Here is a 16,278-nt window from a genome sequence, read left to right as displayed (position 1 = left end):
ACATTACTGCCTGCATAGATATACTTCCATTTATTATAGAAATTCACTTTGGCTTCAGTTAGAATTCATCAGAAAACATCATTTCTATTATGATTTAGAAACAGGATGAATAATAAGATTTGTCAAATACATTTCACAATGAAAAGGGAAGCATTTACATGTAAAACTGCAATGATGATATTTGGATATTAAGGTGTAGGCACTCACTCACATTAACTGACTGTAGGAAAGTAGACCATCTACTAATAAAAGGAAATTTCCCATGAGCCTCTTGGATCAAGTAGGCACCAGCAGCAGGAAATAATTAAACTGCCTGAGAAAATCAAGGCACAGGATAAATTAATCAAAGTCATCACAATCAAATCATCAGAGAAGTAAAATGATGTATAAAGTGTATCGGCTATTTAGTGTATCTAGTTTTCCCTCTTAATTTTCTTTTCAATTCATAAATTAAAATGCAGAGCCTTTATATAAATATGTTTTGTATTCATGTATTTATAAAACCATAGTTCATTTTCAGGACTTGCCCTCATGCTACAAGATGTTGAACTGGAGAGACAGGAAGAGAAATTCAGCACAAAGCCTTTCTTTGGCTCAATTCTGAAGTTAAATTAATCCAGATTACAAAAAGTGTTTCTTCCAATGGCGTAAAATGAAAGTTTATTACATGAAATGAAACAACATGAAATGTAAATTTCATTGTAAAATGCTGAATATTACTTTCATCTAATGTTTCTGGAAATACCCCATAGGTTATACACAGAATTAAAGGTTTAAGTATTTATTTTTGTAATTTTTCTTGATATATGAAACTACTTGAATTAGTTAAAAGTAGGGATGAACCCGATACCAAGCTGATATACTCGTACTCGTACTCATACAGATACACCGATACCTCACGTGACATACCTGCAGAACTGACTGAAATTTGTGCTTTGAAAGTTTGTGAGAAGCACATAAAATTGTCTTTTTCATAATGTGTTTTGAGGCAGAGGTATTAGTTTCAGTGTGTTGTGCTTGGAAAATATAGGTACAGGCATCGATATTGGTATCGGTGTCGGAGTACCAAAAAAACATATTAATCTCTTTCTTTAAAAAATGGTATCAGAGCATCCCTGGTAACAAGACATCACAAACCAGTTCTGAGAGCTCCCCAATCCATGTCCTCACACCCGCGCCCTATGGCATGTCAAATGTGGTGCTAAATGATCATTTTTCTATTTCAGTGTCTCCCAGTGGGAGCGGCAGTTGTAGGGTATTAGTTAATACGCTTTTCTCAGTCTACATGGTGAAGGCTGTATTCTAAAGGCACAGCCCACCATACTAAATGTCTTTCTGGGAGGGAGAGAGAGAGAAAACTAGGGCACTATTATCTGGCCTCTTTTTCCAGGCAGAAGCAGAGGTTTGTGGACAGCGAGCTGAAGTGAAGAGACAGAGTGTTTCTGGATGATTTTCCTATTTCCCTTCGTGCATTGAGAAGTAATCTAAACAAAAGCGAAAGTTCAAGGGTTCAAGGACACCTTCAAAACTCGTAGCTCGCTTATCTCCAACGGCCACCATGCTGGAGGACAAGAAGACCAAGATGAAGATCACCTTCCTGGTTATTCTGGTGGGCATCTCGTCCATGTTGGTGGCGGTGGTGACGGACCACTGGGCGGTGCTGAGTCCTAGGGTGGAGCGCCTCAACACCACCTGTGAAGCGGCCCACTTCGGGCTCTGGAGGCTGTGTAAGAAGAGCATCTTCATTGTGGAGGAAGACCCTCAGGGCAAAGGCTGTGGCCCTATCAGCCTGCCAGGAGGTAAGGAAGTTCAGTTCAAGCTACCTTTAGCCATTACTAGACTTTACGCCTGGTGTAGCCCCGAGGCATAGACGTCCACAAAGAGTTTTTGGAAGAGTACCTCATTCATATTACTGTAAGTTTGTAAATGGAAATTGGGAAGTCTTGGAAGCCAAGCATACTCTCAAAGTCTTTAGTGCGGCACATGAATCAAAGTGAGCCGATGTCTCCCCACAGTAGCCTACCTAAAAAGTCACGAAGAAGATTCATTTGAAGAGTAATCTTTACAATTTGGGTTTGAATTTCATCTTTGAATGTTGTTTCAACATAGTGAGTCTTGTGTCTTTGAGTTGCTAAGTGAGGTCAATGGGCACACTGTTAATGAAAAGAACAGGCGTTGATTTGTGTTTGTGATATCAGAGGGTTGTATAAGGCTGAAATAGATAGGTTAAGGTGATTTATGAGGTTGTAGATTAAAGAAATGCGGGTGAACTGTATCTACCTGTGGGAGATGGCGAATAACTCGACTTCTTTACGGTACACTTGGGAGGAATCAGCCTCATTTCTCTCCCGTGCCCCAGGTCAGATAGATTTAGAAGATAAGAGAGCAAAAAGGTAAAAGCAATTTACTAGCAGCTTGATGAAGACCTATAGAATTTACAGACAGATCATATCTTTCAGTCTCTTGCATTCCAGACATTTGACCGTCAAATGTGTGCTGGAGAAATGCTTATATTTTTAGACTCTTAGGTCATGACCGTGACCAATGGCAGATTTTTATGACTGATGGATGAGAGGGTTAAGACACAAATCTCAGACAAATTGAGTTAATAGGTAATTGGATCCAGGCTGTCACCTGTGTGATGTAGGGTTCTGTAAGAAGCAGTATTGCGCATCCTTATCCTTATTTATCAGAGCTGTGGGGATAAATGGAGAGATCACTCACTTCCTGTCAGCCAGCATGCATGTGTTCCTGTGAACATCTGAAGAGAACCTCCCTCTTCAGCAACATTACCTCCCTCTTCAGCAACATTACCTCTGGATGAGAGATGGACAAGGAGGCCAGAGCCTTGCAGTCTTAAATTGTCTGTTGTTTAGCATTATTTTATCATTTCGAGTTTTGAAAAATAATCAGAAGGTGGTTGGTTTTTACATAAGAACCCACAATGGCACAAACACTGGTGCGGCTCTGGAAAGGTCTTTTTTTAAAGCTTTATCTCTTTTAACTCATGAAGTCTAGGTCATGTGACAATGTGTGAGTTTTATGTTGCCATGACAACATTTCCAATATTGTGGTCTGTCTGATTGCCACATCTTGCAGTGTCTGTGTTACTAAAGGTGGGTTTTCAACCTATCTATCAATTGTAGTAACGTTCTATATCACATGTAACCTGCTAAAAGAAGATGTTTTCAAACATGATGATAAGAAGTCCCTTTTCACACTGACCTAGCAGGAAGAGAGAGCCTAAGCATTCATTAGAGACTTAAACCATGAATTATTCTGTACTTTCTGTATCAGAAAAGGTTGGTGTTAATCATGCTTAAATCATCCATTTAAAATAAGATAATGCTGAATAATAATTGATTAATATTTGTCAAAACCACATAAAAATATTTATATTTGAAGTAAGGTGAAGCCACGTCACTGGTCCCTTCACAACACTGTTTGCATTTGCTCAAACCGAACCCTGCAGCTTTTACTTGAGATCATTGGAGATAAGCAGCTCAGTCAGGATGGTGGATTCCAGTCTTGGCAGACACCTACAGATACTCCAGCCACAGCGGGAGAATTCGAGTTGGAATGGGTCAGTAAACGTCTAACCCTAGAGGATCCGCAGACACCTCACTGTGCTCAACCTTTCAAAGGGACGTCCCGTGAGACCTGGTCTGGCCCAGTTCGGGCTAGCCTAGCATAGCAAACCTCATGGCCTGGGGAGTGGCTAGATTTGGAAAGCCTCTTGAACTGCATAAACGAAGTCATGAGCCAAAACATTAGCACTTAAGCCATTATGTTCCTGCGTGCTCAATGATGCTTGGCTTCAATCCCAGACCTGCGTCTCAGAGAGGGGAAGCTTTCAGTGTTGGCGAGACTCTGCAGGTTCTTCAAGGGAATCTAGCGTTTCATACTCATTCAAGACTCAAGTCTGTTAAAATGACGAGATCATCCCAGTGGAGTTCATTATGTTAAAATCGCAGTTTGGCACGGCACCAGCTGAAAATGAAACCAGAGTGTGATTCTGATATAGGAGTGCAGGATGTAATTGTGAAGGGAATAATTTACCCTCATCTTCTTATTGGGATGGGAATAACCTTACCCTCTGGTGTAGATTTCATTCACGCATGAACATGTTTTGAACTTGACGTTGGATGACAACAAATCTACGGTAGATATCTTGACCCACATTAGAATGCATTCATTGATTGGAGAAAAGCAGTTTGAACATCCTCCTTTCTTGGAAGTAAGTCATACTGCTTTGAAACAACACAAGGGTGAGGAAATCATGACAGACTCTACATTCTTGGGTGAAGCATTCATTTCATAGCCTTGTAACGTCATGGCTTTATCTCAGTTTGGCAGCCAAACTCCTGCAGAGGCACGAAGGCCCCGGAGGAAGCCTCTCCCCTTGTGTGACCCAGATATGAGCACCCTTAGCGGGTCAGCAGCGTTAAATGTGTCCTCCTCTCACATTGACCCAGAACCTGACGGTCACTCTGCATGTGGACAAAAGAGGACGGACTTGATCCACTGCTTCGTATTTAGAGTAAAAAACAACACGGTCACCCGACAGAGTTTGGAAATCTCCCTCCAAAGGCAACTGGTCCAGCATAGTGGAGTGCAATAGGGAGTTTTAATCAAGATCTAAGAAACTATTATGACAGCAATCCAGTGCTTCCATTAACAAACCTGCAAGGTCAATGCTACGCCCCAAATCGCTATTTTTGTCTCTTCGTTTTGCTCGATGGTGCCGCAGAACTCATTTTGAGCTTTAGATCCAATCACGCTGAAAAGCAGGTCTGCCTACACGGCAAACAAGATGCACGACACAGGTCTCGCCTCTGATTTGTGCCGGGTGAAGAAATGACAGATTTGTCAAGAGCGGCCCTTTTATCAGGGTCTGATTCATGATCAGTCCGTCCTTGCATATTGCTGTCAGTCTGATGAAGGACTCTGACAGGCCCACTGAAGCAAAAACAGGTGAAGAGGACACGAAAAGACATGGCTCTGGAAACATAGAGGCGCGCCAGTGAACCCACCCACAGCCAAAAGGGCCACCTAAACACAATTGAATCAAGCTTCGCATCGTGAAGTGAGGGCGGGCAATGCAAACAATGGGCTATTTTTGTCAAAACAACTGACCGTGACCCAACACGCGTATTAGTCCATACATGGCAGTTAAAGGCTCTCCAAGGCCGTTCGTGAGATGAACTCATCCAAAACAGCTTGCGCTAAGGGCTTGTGATGGGAATAGTAAATCACGGTCTAAAGCAGCACAGCTCCGATGCATCCCATTCCCTAGCTGCTGTCAGTCTGCCTTTTACTAACAAAGCTAAGACCAGCCTGTTGCTAGGTAACCCTTACATACTGTAGGTCTACCACCACCCCCCACCCCGGTGGAGATTCTGGGTCCAGTGTAACAAACAGCTCCTCTGTTTCTCCCGGTGCGGAAGACGGCGTGCTTGCTTTATGAGTTTAATCTAAAGAAGAGGTGTCTACAGTGTGAACTATTGCATAACTTTCCATTCGGTCTGGCAGATACAGGACAAAGGTCTCAGACGGGTGGTCGTTTTGTAACGTTGTGGGTGTGTAACCTGAGGAAAGGTTTAATTGAAGATGTTGCAATGCACGACACGAAGTGTAATTTTGTTGTGTTAGTGGAGGCGGAATAGATGAACAAATTTCACAGGCTAATTTGTCTCACTCGCCAAAAAACATGCACACAATTTGCACACATATATACTTTATAACAGGGTTTTGTTGTTAATAACAGCAAATAACAGAAATGTAATCACAGGTTTATGCCCTCGGCGCGTAATTCAGAATTCACGATCCATCTCATGGACGCACACGAATGCTTGGCTTGTTGTCGAGTGCCCACGGTCTCTGGAGGAAATGTCAAGCGGGCTCATTGGTAGTTCAGATGCATCGTATCGACAGAATACGTCGGCACCTGCAACCCTCAGCTACAATCAATGTTTTCATCTCTTTTTACAGTGAAGAACTGCTCCTACTTCAAACACTTCACATCAGGGGAGGAGGCCGAAGTTTTTGAAGTAAAGACTCAGAAAGGTAAGGTTTACTCCCTTGATATCTTGGGAGGAGGGTGCAAAGGGTTTCACTTTAGACCGAGCAGAGATTAGAGGAACTGGGCAGAAAAATATGCTCCGAGATCTGTTTGGAGGAGTAATATGTTCTTGTAGATATTTGAATCAAGAAAAAGGATTTGGACGCACATAAAACCCTCAGATATTTGTAATAATTCTGTAATGAACAATTTAAAAATGAGGTCAATTAAAATGGGTAATACATCCCAGAGGAAAATGTTAGAGGCTCTTTCAGGAGATTTTCTGTTTTTCCATTTAAGTTTCGACTCAGATGTTTCTCCTAAAATTGCTTGGAAAAATTATGAGATATAATTGAGATCTTATCGAGTTTTGAATGCAGACTTGGCAATTCTGAGCTCCGTTTGTGACGTAGTTGAGATCTCTTCAGAAAGGAGAAATATCTGAAATGAAAGAAGACTTACATTTGCGCTTCAATTAGTCTTATTTACATCTAGTAGAAATAGTTGAGATATTCATGAAATCTCACCTGTTTTTTTAGGACAGTTCAAAAAACATATAACCATATAAGTCAATAAAACAATAAAGTTAATAAAAACAAAGGAATAGATGTTGTTGGCATGTTCAGTATTATCTTTACATAGCAGTTTTGTTTTTATATAGTACTTTGTGTGCATCAAGTTTCGTTTTTTTACATCATGAAAACAAAAAATGCTATGTAAATATAACAATGAACATATATAAAACATGGTACACATAAATTATTCAAGATTTGAAAATAAATCTTAAATGTAGGCAAATATGTTTTTTATATTTATAATTAAAAAATTCTTTATCATGATTTATTTTATTTTAAATAAAATAATTTTGTTAAGTTTTATTAAATGATAAAAGTGACGAATATTGTAGAATGTAAAATCCAGTTAATTTGTTAATTATTCTTAAATGTTTTTTGAGATGTCTCATTCTTCAGGCAAGAGTATGGAAGTAAAATAGAGACAAATGTGTTTGAAGCAAAAAGACGTGCTGAATAGATCTAACTGAAAAAAGATGCATTGTATTAACAGTGCTCGCATTTTAAGGTTCTGCAACTCAACATGGTTGCATATTTAAGCAGTGAATTTTTTAAATGGAAAGATTTCACACACAGTTTCACCATTTAAAAATTAAATAATCAAAATTCACCTTTTAAATTTCATTAAAAAAATTCAACTTGTTATAAAATACAAGCTGTTACGTTTGGAATATTTGTTTAATTTGTAATTATTTATCTTATTTAAAGCTTACGAAATTGAGTATATATTTTTTGTTTACATTTACCGTTGAGTCATTATGTGTGTTAACCAAGGACTTTTATTTTGATAAGGCTGTTTATGGAATGGATATGAAGCGTGTGTGTCTCATAGCGCTTCAAGAGCAAGTGGAGTTGCGTCAAGCTCAAACGCACACCGTTAGCTTGCGCTAAGGCTAATAGCGTATTAAAGGTTATCTAGCTCCTGGTTTTGAATGGAGACCAAGTTCTTACGGTGGATTTCACACTTCAAACGATTTTAATCGCATTGTGATGAAGACGGGTGTATGAATAAAGGCGTGTGAACCATCAGTAGAAGAATCTATCTTTCTTTCGAATCAGAGAGCTACACAAGCTTTAATATTCGACAGACAATTTTCAGTCCATATAATTTCGGTTTAAAAATTCGCTTCCACAAATTCAGTGGTTCAAATTCGACTTGAAATTCAAACTTTCACATCCGGGAATCCCAGGAGAAGCAATAGAGCGCCGATTCCGCCAATGCTCTACCTGGCCTGACCGCTTCACCAGCAGGTGGTGCAAGTCCGTTCTGACGAAGACCAAAGCAAGAAATGCAGATACTTTTTATATGTTTGCAGCACAGTCCACTCATCTGCTCGATTAAGTGAATTTATTTGTTCTCATAGATATCCTCTTATGCATCAAGAAAAAAAATTATTGTTTCTTGTACTGGCAGCTTAGCTCACCACTATCAGCCCTGGAACGGACATGGAGCACGGGGACAATTCCAGGTGGCCTGGAATCAGTGGACTATTCATACATTTATAATATTAATTTAATTATTTAAATATCCTACCCGATCTAGTACTGCCTATCTATAGTAAGAGTTTATGTTTGTATTTGGCTTGCTATTTATACGCATTCATTACTTTTTACGTGCATATGACTACCCGCTTGGTTAAGATGGTGTGGGTTAAGTCGGTATGTACATAAAAAGTGCACGCAAAACACATGCGTATCATATGCACGCAAAAGATAATTTCTGTAGCTCGCCAAATACAAACATAAAATCTCGCTTTTGATAAGCATGATCTTAAGTCATCAAATAATGGTTTGAGTTTCGAGGATGAGAAAATTGTATATGTTACAGTGAATTACTGAATCATACTGTGTTTGAATAAAATAAGCTAATTGCATGAAGCTATTTGAATGACACATGCAATGGTATCTGTGTCACGTACTGTGGCAGGAAGAACCCAAATGCAGGCAGGCAGTGAAGGGGTTAACTCAACAAGACTTTAATAACTAATAAAACACAAAACAAACACCCTCAATGGGGGAAAACGAAACTAAGAGATATAAAGAAAACGAAGACTTCCCACGTTGGGGCAAAACATAAAACAAGAACAGCAAATAACCTAACTAAAAAGCACGACACAACGTCTTACAAAAAACACAGCAGGGTAACAAAGGCAGGGGCAGGGTAACTCACAACACGAACAATCCACGGACAAGGCAAGGAACGGGAAACATGGGTAGACACTGAGACTTCACTTACACAATTACAGGGTACACGGTACAAACAATTTATTCCATGAACACAAGACAAAGAAACAAGAGGGTATTTAAAGGCAAGACAAACGAGGGATAACGACACAGGGCAGGTGTGGGTAATAAAACACTCAGGGAAAGTTAACGAGGAAACGAGATGGCGGGAACAGAGACGAGACACTGGAGAGAACGTATATTATTGTCAAAAGGACAATAATATATTTCTCTCCACACATAACAAAAGGCTTTGTCATGACTCTGCTACAGGACCAAGAAAAACATGACTAAACGAAGCAGAGCCATGACATGATCCAGCCGGCGTCCAGTCCGGTGATCCAGTCCGGGTTCCAGTCTCGGTGTCCAGTCCGGTTCTCCAGTCCGTGTCCAGTCCGGTGCCAGTCCGTGCCCAGTCCGGTGTCCAGTCCGGTGCAGCCAGCCGGCCTCTCCAGCCGGTCTCCAGCCGGCGTCAAGCCCTGTCCAGCCGGCCTTCCAGCCGGCGTCAAGCCCTGTCCAGCCGGCCTTCCAGCCGGCGTCAAGCCCTGTCCAGCCGGCCTTCCAGCCGGCGTCAAGCCCTGTCCAGCCGGCCTTCCAGCCGGCGTCAAGCCCTGTCCAGCCGGCCTTCCAGCCGGCGTCAAGCCCTGTCCAGCCGGCCTTCCAGCCGGCGTCAAGCCCTGTCCAGCCGGCCTTCCAGCCGGCGTCAAGCCCTGTCCAGCCGGCCTTCCAGCCGGCGTCAAGCCCTGTCCAGCCGGCCTTCCAGCCGGCGTCAAGCCCTGTCCAGCCGGCCTTCCAGCCGGCGTCAAGCCCTGTCCAGCCGGCCTTCCAGCCGGCGTCAAGCCCTGTCCAGCCGGTCCCTGGGAGCACCTCCCAGGGCCAAAGACTGTCCCCCCCGGACTCCGCGACTCGCGCCCTCGAGCGCAGCCGGGGACTGGGACTGTTCCCCCCCCTTTGGACTGCCTCCATGAGCCTGTTTTGCCCCCCCCCCCTCCCTGTTTGTTATTTTTGTTAAGTCCACCCATCCCTTGTCTTGTTGTCTGTCTGCCCCTTGTCTGTTCACCATGTTTGTCTGGTTTTTGTCTTGTCTCAGTCTGCCTTGTCTCGTCCGTCTACCCCTTGGTGAGCACCTGGAGGTGCTCATTAAAGGGGGGGCTTCNAAGATAATACTGAACATGCCAACAACATCTATTCCTTTGTTTTTATTAACTTTATTGTTTTATTGACTTATATGGTTATATGTTTTTTGAACTGTCCTAAAAAAACAGGTGAGATTTCATGAATATCTCAACTATTTCTACTAGATGTAAATAAGACTAATTGAAGCGCAAATGTAAGTCTTCTTTCATTTCAGATATTTCTCCTTTCTGAAGAGATCTCAACTACGTCACAAACGGAGCTCAGAATTGCCAAGTCTGCATTCAAAACTCGATAAGATCTCAATTATATCTCATAATTTTTCCAAGCAATTTTAGGAGAAACATCTGAGTCGAAACTTAAATGGAAAAACAGAAAATCTCCTGAAAGAGCCTCTAACATTTTCCTCTGGGATGTATTACCCATTTTAATTGACCTCATTTTTAAATTGTTCATTACAGAATTATTACAAATATCTGAGGGTTTTATGTGCGTCCAAATCCTTTTTCTTGATTCAAATATCTACAAGAACATATTACTCCTCCAAACAGATCTCGGAGCATATTTTTCTGCCCAGTTCCTCTAATCTCTGCTCGGTCTAAAGTGAAACCCTTTGCACCCTCCTCCCAAGATATCAAGGGAGTAAACCTTACCTTTCTGAGTCTTTACTTCAAAAACTTCGGCCTCCTCCCCTGATGTGAAGTGTTTGAAGTAGGAGCAGTTCTTCACTGTAAAAAGAGATGAAAACATTGATTGTAGCTGAGGGTTGCAGGTGCCGACGTATTCTGTCGATACGATGCATCTGAACTACCAATGAGCCCGCTTGACATTTCCTCCAGAGACCGTGGGCACTCGACAACAAGCCAAGCATTCGTGTGCGTCCATGAGATGGATCGTGAATTCTGAATTACGCGCCGAGGGCATAAACCTGTGATTACATTTCTGTTATTTGCTGTTATTAACAACAAAACCCTGTTATAAAGTATATATGTGTGCAAATTGTGTGCATGTTTTTTGGCGAGTGAGACAAATTAGCCTGTGAAATTTGTTCATCTATTCCGCCTCCACTAACACAACAAAATTACACTTCGTGTCGTGCATTGCAACATCTTCAATTAAACCTTTCCTCAGGTTACACACCCACAACGTTACAAAACGACCACCCGTCTGAGACCTTTGTCCTGTATCTGCCAGACCGAATGGAAAGTTATGCAATAGTTCACACTGTAGACACCTCTTCTTTAGATTAAACTCATAAAGCAAGCACGCCGTCTTCCGCACCGGGAGAAACAGAGGAGCTGTTTGTTACACTGGACCCAGAATCTCCACCGGGGTGGGGGGTGGTGGTAGACCTACAGTATGTAAGGGTTACCTAGCAACAGGCTGGTCTTAGCTTTGTTAGTAAAAGGCAGACTGACAGCAGCTAGGGAATGGGATGCATCGGAGCTGTGCTGCTTTAGACCGTGATTTACTATTCCCATCACAAGCCCTTAGCGCAAGCTGTTTTGGATGAGTTCATCTCACGAACGGCCTTGGAGAGCCTTTAACTGCCATGTATGGACTAATACGCGTGTTGGGTCACGGTCAGTTGTTTTGACAAAAATAGCCCATTGTTTGCATTGCCCGCCCTCACTTCACGATGCGAAGCTTGATTCAATTGTGTTTAGGTGGCCCTTTTGGCTGTGGGTGGGTTCACTGGCGCGCCTCTATGTTTCCAGAGCCATGTCTTTTCGTGTCCTCTTCACCTGTTTTTGCTTCAGTGGGCCTGTCAGAGTCCTTCATCAGACTGACAGCAATATGCAAGGACGGACTGATCATGAATCAGACCCTGATAAAAGGGCCGCTCTTGACAAATCTGTCATTTCTTCACCCGGCACAAATCAGAGGCGAGACCTGTGTCGTGCATCTTGTTTGCCGTGTAGGCAGACCTGCTTTTCAGCGTGATTGGATCTAAAGCTCAAAATGAGTTCTGCGGCACCATCGAGCAAAACGAAGAGACAAAAATAGCGATTTGGGGCGTAGCATTGACCTTGCAGGTTTGTTAATGGAAGCACTGGATTGCTGTCATAATAGTTTCTTAGATCTTGATTAAAACTCCCTATTGCACTCCACTATGCTGGACCAGTTGCCTTTGGAGGGAGATTTCCAAACTCTGTCGGGTGACCGTGTTGTTTTTTACTCTAAATACGAAGCAGTGGATCAAGTCCGTCCTCTTTTGTCCACATGCAGAGTGACCGTCAGGTTCTGGGTCAATGTGAGAGGAGGACACATTTAACGCTGCTGACCCGCTAAGGGTGCTCATATCTGGGTCACACAAGGGGAGAGGCTTCCTCCGGGGCCTTCGTGCCTCTGCAGGAGTTTGGCTGCCAAACTGAGATAAAGCCATGACGTTACAAGGCTATGAAATGAATGCTTCACCCAAGAATGTAGAGTCTGTCATGATTTCCTCACCCTTGTGTTGTTTCAAAGCAGTATGACTTACTTCCAAGAAAGGAGGATGTTCAAACTGCTTTTCTCCAATCAATGAATGCATTCTAATGTGGGTCAAGATATCTACCGTAGATTTGTTGTCATCCAACGTCAAGTTCAAAACATGTTCATGCGTGAATGAAATCTACACCAGAGGGTAAGGTTATTCCCATCCCAATAAGAAGATGAGGGTAAATTATTCCCTTCACAATTACATCCTGCACTCCTATATCAGAATCACACTCTGGTTTCATTTTCAGCTGGTGCCGTGCCAAACTGCGATTTTAACATAATGAACTCCACTGGGATGATCTCGTCATTTTAACAGACTTGAGTCTTGAATGAGTATGAAACGCTAGATTCCCTTGAAGAACCTGCAGAGTCTCGCCAACACTGAAAGCTTCCCCTCTCTGAGACGCAGGTCTGGGATTGAAGCCAAGCATCATTGAGCACGCAGGAACATAATGGCTTAAGTGCTAATGTTTTGGCTCATGACTTCGTTTATGCAGTTCAAGAGGCTTTCCAAATCTAGCCACTCCCCAGGCCATGAGGTTTGCTATGCTAGGCTAGCCCGAACTGGGCCAGACCAGGTCTCACGGGACGTCCCTTTGAAAGGTTGAGCACAGTGAGGTGTCTGCGGATCCTCTAGGGTTAGACGTTTACTGACCCATTCCAACTCGAATTCTCCCGCTGTGGCTGGAGTATCTGTAGGTGTCTGCCAAGACTGGAATCCACCATCCTGACTGAGCTGCTTATCTCCAATGATCTCAAGTAAAAGCTGCAGGGTTCGGTTTGAGCAAATGCAAACAGTGTTGTGAAGGGACCAGTGACGTGGCTTCACCTTACTTCAAATATAAATATTTTTATGTGGTTTTGACAAATATTAATCAATTATTATTCAGCATTATCTTATTTTAAATGGATGATTTAAGCATGATTAACACCAACCTTTTCTGATACAGAAAGTACAGAATAATTCATGGTTTAAGTCTCTAATGAATGCTTAGGCTCTCTCTTCCTGCTAGGTCAGTGTGAAAAGGGACTTCTTATCATCATGTTTGAAAACATCTTCTTTTAGCAGGTTACATGTGATATAGAACGTTACTACAATTGATAGATAGGTTGAAAACCCACCTTTAGTAACACAGACACTGCAAGATGTGGCAATCAGACAGACCACAATATTGGAAATGTTGTCATGGCAACATAAAACTCACACATTGTCACATGACCTAGACTTCATGAGTTAAAAGAGATAAAGCTTTAAAAAAAGACCTTTCCAGAGCCGCACCAGTGTTTGTGCCATTGTGGGTTCTTATGTAAAAACCAACCACCTTCTGATTATTTTTCAAAACTCGAAATGATAAAATAATGCTAAACAACAGACAATTTAAGACTGCAAGGCTCTGGCCTCCTTGTCCATCTCTCATCCAGAGGTAATGTTGCTGAAGAGGGAGGTAATGTTGCTGAAGAGGGAGGTTCTCTTCAGATGTTCACAGGAACACATGCATGCTGGCTGACAGGAAGTGAGTGATCTCTCCATTTATCCCCACAGCTCTGATAAATAAGGATAAGGATGCGCAATACTGCTTCTTACAGAACCCTACATCACACAGGTGACAGCCTGGATCCAATTACCTATTAACTCAATTTGTCTGAGATTTGTGTCTTAACCCTCTCATCCATCAGTCATAAAAATCTGCCATTGGTCACGGTCATGACCTAAGAGTCTAAAAATATAAGCATTTCTCCAGCACACATTTGACGGTCAAATGTCTGGAATGCAAGAGACTGAAAGATATGATCTGTCTGTAAATTCTATAGGTCTTCATCAAGCTGCTAGTAAATTGCTTTTACCTTTTTGCTCTCTTATCTTCTAAATCTATCTGACCTGGGGCACGGGAGAGAAATGAGGCTGATTCCTCCCAAGTGTACCGTAAAGAAGTCGAGTTATTCGCCATCTCCCACAGGTAGATACAGTTCACCCGCATTTCTTTAATCTACAACCTCATAAATCACCTTAACCTATCTATTTCAGCCTTATACAACCCTCTGATATCACAAACACAAATCAACGCCTGTTCTTTTCATTAACAGTGTGCCCATTGACCTCACTTAGCAACTCAAAGACACAAGACTCACTATGTTGAAACAACATTCAAAGATGAAATTCAAACCCAAATTGTAAAGATTACTCTTCAAATGAATCTTCTTCGTGACTTTTTAGGTAGGCTACTGTGGGGAGACATCGGCTCACTTTGATTCATGTGCCGCACTAAAGACTTTGAGAGTATGCTTGGCTTCCAAGACTTCCCAATTTCCATTTACAAACTTACAGTAATATGAATGAGGTACTCTTCCAAAAACTCTTTGTGGACGTCTATGCCTCGGGGCTACACCAGGCGTAAAGTCTAGTAATGGCTAAAGGTAGCTTGAACTGAACTTCCTTACCTCCTGGCAGGCTGATAGGGCCACAGCCTTTGCCCTGAGGGTCTTCCTCCACAATGAAGATGCTCTTCTTACACAGCCTCCAGAGCCCGAAGTGGGCCGCTTCACAGGTGGTGTTGAGGCGCTCCACCCTAGGACTCAGCACCGCCCAGTGGTCCGTCACCACCGCCACCAACATGGACGAGATGCCCACCAGAATAACCAGGAAGGTGATCTTCATCTTGGTCTTCTTGTCCTCCAGCATGGTGGCCGTTGGAGATAAGCGAGCTACGAGTTTTGAAGGTGTCCTTGAACCCTTGAACTTTCGCTTTTGTTTAGATTACTTCTCAATGCACGAAGGGAAATAGGAAAATCATCCAGAAACACTCTGTCTCTTCACTTCAGCTCGCTGTCCACAAACCTCTGCTTCTGCCTGGAAAAAGAGGCCAGATAATAGTGCCCTAGTTTTCTCTCTCTCTCCCTCCCAGAAAGACATTTAGTATGGTGGGCTGTGCCTTTAGAATACAGCCTTCACCATGTAGACTGAGAAAAGCGTATTAACTAATACCCTACAACTGCCGCTCCCACTGGGAGACACTGAAATAGAAAAATGATCATTTAGCACCACATTTGACATGCCATAGGGCGCGGGTGTGAGGACATGGATTGGGGAGCTCTCAGAACTGGTTTGTGATGTCTTGTTACCAGGGATGCTCTGATACCATTTTTTAAAGAAAGAGATTAATATGTTTTTTTGGTACTCCGACACCGATACCAATATCGATGCCTGTACCTATATTTTCCAAGCACAACACACTGAAACTAATACCTCTGCCTCAAAACACATTATGAAAAAGACAATTTTATGTGCTTCTCACAAACTTTCAAAGCACAAATTTCAGTCAGTTCTGCAGGTATGTCACGTGAGGTATCGGTGTATCTGTATGAGTACGAGTACGAGTATATCAGCTTGGTATCGGGTTCATCCCTACTTTTAACTAATTCAAGTAGTTTCATATATCAAGAAAAATTACAAAAATAAATACTTAAACCTTTAATTCTGTGTATAACCTATGGGGTATTTCCAGAAACATTAGATGAAAGTAATATTCAGCATTTTACAATGAAATTTACATTTCATGTTGTTTCATTTCATGTAATAAACTTTCATTTTACGCCATTGGAAGAAACACTTTTTGTAATCTGGATTAATTTAACTTCAGAATTGAGCCAAAGAAAGGCTTTGTGCTGAATTTCTCTTCCTGTCTCTCCAGTTCAACATCTTGTAGCATGAGGGCAAGTCCTGAAAATGAACTATGGTTTTATAAATACATGAATACAAAACATATTTATATAAAGGCTCTGCATTTTAATTTATGAATTGAAAAGAAA

General features: G+C 42.1%; 1 protein-coding gene and 1 long non-coding RNA gene across 2 annotated transcripts in view; one reads left to right on the top strand and one right to left on the bottom strand.

The window, feature by feature from the left end:
- The first annotated feature begins 1,348 nt into the window (after positions 1-1,348).
- The window catches only part of cacng1b (calcium channel, voltage-dependent, gamma subunit 1b), a 32,550-nt gene continuing 17,620 nt past the window's right edge, over positions 1,349-16,278 (top strand). The window contains exons 1-2 of the mRNA XM_057345388.1: positions 1,349-1,799; positions 5,992-6,066. Of these exons, the coding sequence (XP_057201371.1) occupies positions 1,559-1,799; positions 5,992-6,066 (316 nt within the window). The 5' untranslated portion in view covers positions 1,349-1,558. The remainder of the gene's footprint in view (positions 1,800-5,991; positions 6,067-16,278) is intronic.
- Positions 10,672-11,285, bottom strand: LOC130561209 (uncharacterized). Its single transcript, XR_008963798.1, has 3 exons — positions 11,131-11,285; positions 10,802-10,918; positions 10,672-10,718 (listed from the first exon to the last, which is right to left on the bottom strand). It is a non-coding gene; the product is annotated as an uncharacterized LOC130561209 (long non-coding RNA).

Source organism: Triplophysa rosa, linkage group LG11 (genome assembly GCF_024868665.1).
Source record: "Triplophysa rosa linkage group LG11, Trosa_1v2, whole genome shotgun sequence".
Taxonomy (NCBI): Eukaryota; Metazoa; Chordata; class Actinopteri; order Cypriniformes; family Nemacheilidae; genus Triplophysa; species Triplophysa rosa.
Note: the sequence above shows the minus strand (reverse complement) of the source record. Positions and strands in the feature narration are given on the sequence as shown.